The sequence below is a fragment of the Cupressus sempervirens genome, chromosome 1 (genome assembly GCF_028749045.1).
Source record: "Cupressus sempervirens isolate cs-2001-9-10 chromosome 1, ASM2874904v1, whole genome shotgun sequence".
NCBI classification, from domain to species: Eukaryota; Viridiplantae; Streptophyta; class Pinopsida; order Cupressales; family Cupressaceae; genus Cupressus; species Cupressus sempervirens.
The window spans coordinates 331,811,342-331,815,197 of NC_143118.1; the positions used below are offsets into that span (position 1 = coordinate 331,811,342).

At 40.5% G+C, this 3,856-nt stretch overlaps 1 protein-coding gene across 1 annotated transcript; it reads right to left on the bottom strand.

Moving 5' to 3' along the window:
• Positions 1 to 603: 603 nt before the first annotated feature.
• On the bottom strand, positions 604 to 3,637 carry LOC149577524 (uncharacterized). The gene is made up of 3 exons (XM_089824183.1): positions 3,433 to 3,637; positions 1,358 to 1,755; positions 604 to 1,211 (listed from the first exon to the last, which is right to left on the bottom strand). Exons 1-3 carry the CDS (start codon positions 3,617 to 3,619, stop codon positions 828 to 830), a joined length of 969 nt encoding a protein of 322 aa, XP_089680309.1. The 5' UTR covers positions 3,620 to 3,637; the 3' UTR covers positions 604 to 827.
• Between the last annotated feature and the right edge of the window lie 219 nt (positions 3,638 to 3,856).

Below are 3,856 nucleotides of genomic sequence, written 5' to 3' on the forward strand. Positions count from 1 at the left end.
TAATAATCACATCTAAGTATAGAATGACAGAACTTATTAGACCAGTCTTTTCCAACTTGACATTGTTTATTCCCAATAATTAACCATTGTATGCAGCTTCGCATATGAAGGTTTCATCTTGACTTGCATGGATACAGAGATAGAAAATTTTAAGGTTTTTCAATAGAATTCATCTATTACTGTACGTTTAACTGAGTAATCTAAATAATTCAGAATTTAGAATGTGTTTTTTTAACTAGAATTTCTAAAATCTATATAAGATTTCTTAATATTTATTATATTAATTAATTATGATACACATTTTTATATTTCAAGTGGTTCACCGTATATCAAGTGGCTATAATGTTGCAAAGTATGAAAGCTTCTACATCATCTCAAGTGCTTTTATGCATATTAAATGTGTGCATATGTAAACTAGTCCACCCGCTTAAGATGTTTCAGCTGTTAAAATCACCCACTACCCATTGACTCCTAGACTAAAAGGATTAAATAATCAAAAAAACATATTTTTCAAAACTTATATTTTTCCTTCACATGTCATGTCCAAATAACCTCAATATTTATCCACATTCAAAAGATGCTCAAGCATCATACTAATTCGACTACATAAGTTTGAATTTATAGATCCAAATGAAAGGACTATTGACTTATATATTAGTCTCAAGTCATTATAATTACAATAAGACCAGCCTTATAATGATCAATCTCACCCACATAACTTGAACCCACACACTAAACCATAAAGCAGAGACACTTGACATGATTCAACAGCCCCCACATACAATATTAATACATTTATTCTATCCCACTCCTCTTCCTTCTCCCATCTACCGGCGGCACACAATGCCCCGCCCGGCCCCATTCCCACTGGCGCACTCAACCCTTGGAAAACCCTGAGACCCCTCAACACTCCCCACCAACTCCCCATCAAATCTCCCAACCTTACAATCCGTATCAAACAGATGCTTTACACCAAACTTATCATCACCTCCCATCACAGGCATTGCAACGCCCACCTTCACAGGGCTCTTATAACCGGCCGAGTAAGTCTGACCCAAAACACCACTAACCTGTGGACTCAGCTTAGAGAACTTAAAATTCATCTCCAAGTGTGCAAAGCAGTCATCTTCCGTAATTTCATATCCATGAACGCGGGACTCCTCTGGCGTGATGGGAACAACTCGGGCTGTGAGACTGAAAATATCATCTACCTGAAAGACCACCCTTAAACATCGTACACTAAAAGATAAAATAAACTTAGAAAAAGTAAGTCAATTATGATAATATAACACTTTTAATCTAGAAATCAAGCCTTAATAGATGATGTTTCAGCAGGTGATGTTTCAGCCATCCGAACCTGAACTAGCACGGCATTGGCATTCTGGACCCGTGTGATGTTCACCCGACTCGCCGGGTCATGGAATGCGGCCCCCTTAAGGGTAGGGAGTAGGAGGGTTTGTGTGTCGAGTATGAGGAGGAGTTGGTCCCGGGTGGGTTCCCAACGGGAGACTTTGTTGGCCCCGAGGTAGAGTTGGTGTGACCCGAAGCGGACTCCGATGGACTGTACCCATGTGAAGTCACGTTTGAGGCTGCCTGTATTGTTCCTGGTCTTGCCTATGAAGTGCCCGTTTATGTGCAGGCCCGGGTCGGAGACAAGGCAGAAGTCTCGGTCCTTTTTGCCGTGGAAGTAGAACATTATTCCGTCCCCACCTATGAACCGTGGGTCCTGGCACACTGCTCCCGGCTTGTCGCAGGCTGCAGGGAAAAGTATTTTTAGGACATTAGTGAAGTGTATTTGGGAAAACAATGTGGAAATGTTTGTAGGGTTCTGCATACAGCTATGGAGATGAGATGAGAGTGTTTATCAATGTTTTGGATTACATTTCATTATTAGGATGGTAGAGATGGGATGGGTGTGAGAGTGGGGTGAAAGTGAAGATAGAATTGGACGAAGGGTGCATGAGAGTTGTATAGCGATGGGTCTAGAGCTTGAGAGAGAGGAGAGGAGAGAAAATGCATGAGAGAGGGAAAGGGTACATAGATAGTAGAGTGAAGGGTGAGGGAGTGTGGTAGAAAGATAGGTCTAGAAGTGAAGGGTGAGGGAGTGTGGTAGAAAGATAGGTCTAGAACTTGAGTGAGATAGAGAGGATAGAGAGCATGTGTGTGAGAGAGGGGTAAAATGGAGAGGGTGAGGGAGTGTGGTAGAAAGATAGGTCTAGAACTTGAGTGAGATAGAGAGGATAGAGAGCATGTGTGTGAGAGAGGGGTAAAATGGAGAGAGGGCGTGAGAGAGATTGGTAGAGACAGGAAAGAGTGAGATAGAGAAATTAGAGAAGATAGAGGGAGATTGATTGGAGGAGAGACTTGATTTCAAGCAAGATAGAGGAGAAACATTCTCTATCATTAAAATAATAGAGTTATAGGAGGAAAAAAATAGATCATAGAGTGTGACCCAGATGATAGAGAACTGTAGAAGAAAAAAAGGTTAAGGGAGTGCAAAATCTGGATGCAAAAGTTTATATGAATGATGTAGTGCAATACGTAGATGCAAAAAGTTTTTCTTAGACAATTGAATTAACCAGAGGTAGAGAAGAGAGGGAGAGAAAAGGTAGAGAAGAGAGGGAGAGAAAAGACAACTGAATTAGGACCACCCTTAAACATCACACACTAATGGGCAAATTAAGTTTAGAAAAATAAGTCAACTTTGCTTGTTTAGAACTTTTAGCTTAAGATTGAAGCCTTAATGTGTGATCTTTAAGCAATCCACTGAATTAGCGAGAGATAAAGAAGAGAGGGAGCGAGAAAGAGAGAGAACACAGAGATTGAGTGAGAATGAGTGATTGAGAGAAAGGATGAGAGATTAGGTTCCCCATAATCAGAATGACAGAGAGAGAAAACTGATTATGGAGTTGTGAGTGCATGAGCAAGATAATGCAGAACTATTGAAGAAAGAATGGATTACAGCATATAAAATGTTGGTGCAAAAATTTACATGAACCATGCAGTGCAAAATGTAGCTGGAAGAACTTATATGGACTATGTAGTGCAAAATGTAGCTTCCAAAACCTATATGGATAAATATATATTAAAAAATCTTAGCAAGGAGAGAAGAGAAGGAGAGTGGTAGAAAGAGAGATAGGTCTAGAATTAAAGGACGAGGGCTGAGGGAGGGAAAGGGGGATGGAGAATAGGTTTCATCATCAGAATAGAAAAATAATAGAGTAAAATGGATCTTACAGCGTGACTGGATGAACAAGATAGCAAAGAACTACAAAAGAAAAAATGAAACTATTTGATGCAAAACCTTATATAGATTATAGAGTTCAAAACATAAAAACAAACTTTATGGGTGGATGATAGGAAAAAAAGTGGACTGCCCATGAATTGAATTCAAATAGTTGCACCATAATTAGCATAAACTTAAGAGCTTACCGCAAATGGGCTTGCAGAGCTTGCAATCGACTTCACAAACTCTGGGGCAGCCAGGGGGGCAGGCATGGGAAATCCCATAGCAGCTTCCGTAGTATGGATCTTCACAACTTGCCTTCCATGCACTGCCTTGCCCTACCATTACTCCACACACCATCATAAAGAGAACCCATGATTTCGTGGACACCATTGTGGATTTCTTGTTAGTAGAGTTAGTGTAATGCAGATGGGATTGTAAATAGGAGGAGATTGAAGGGCTGCCAGAGGTTCATTTCATGGGAAGGATGTTATGAGGACAGAGAGAGTTAAGAAGTGTTCACGTGTAGGCCATTAAACGTCAGAATATAGGTGGCAGCAAGAGGAAGCAACTTGACTTGTCATGCCGCCCACATGAGGCCCGATTAGGGAAAATTATTGCCTACTCGAC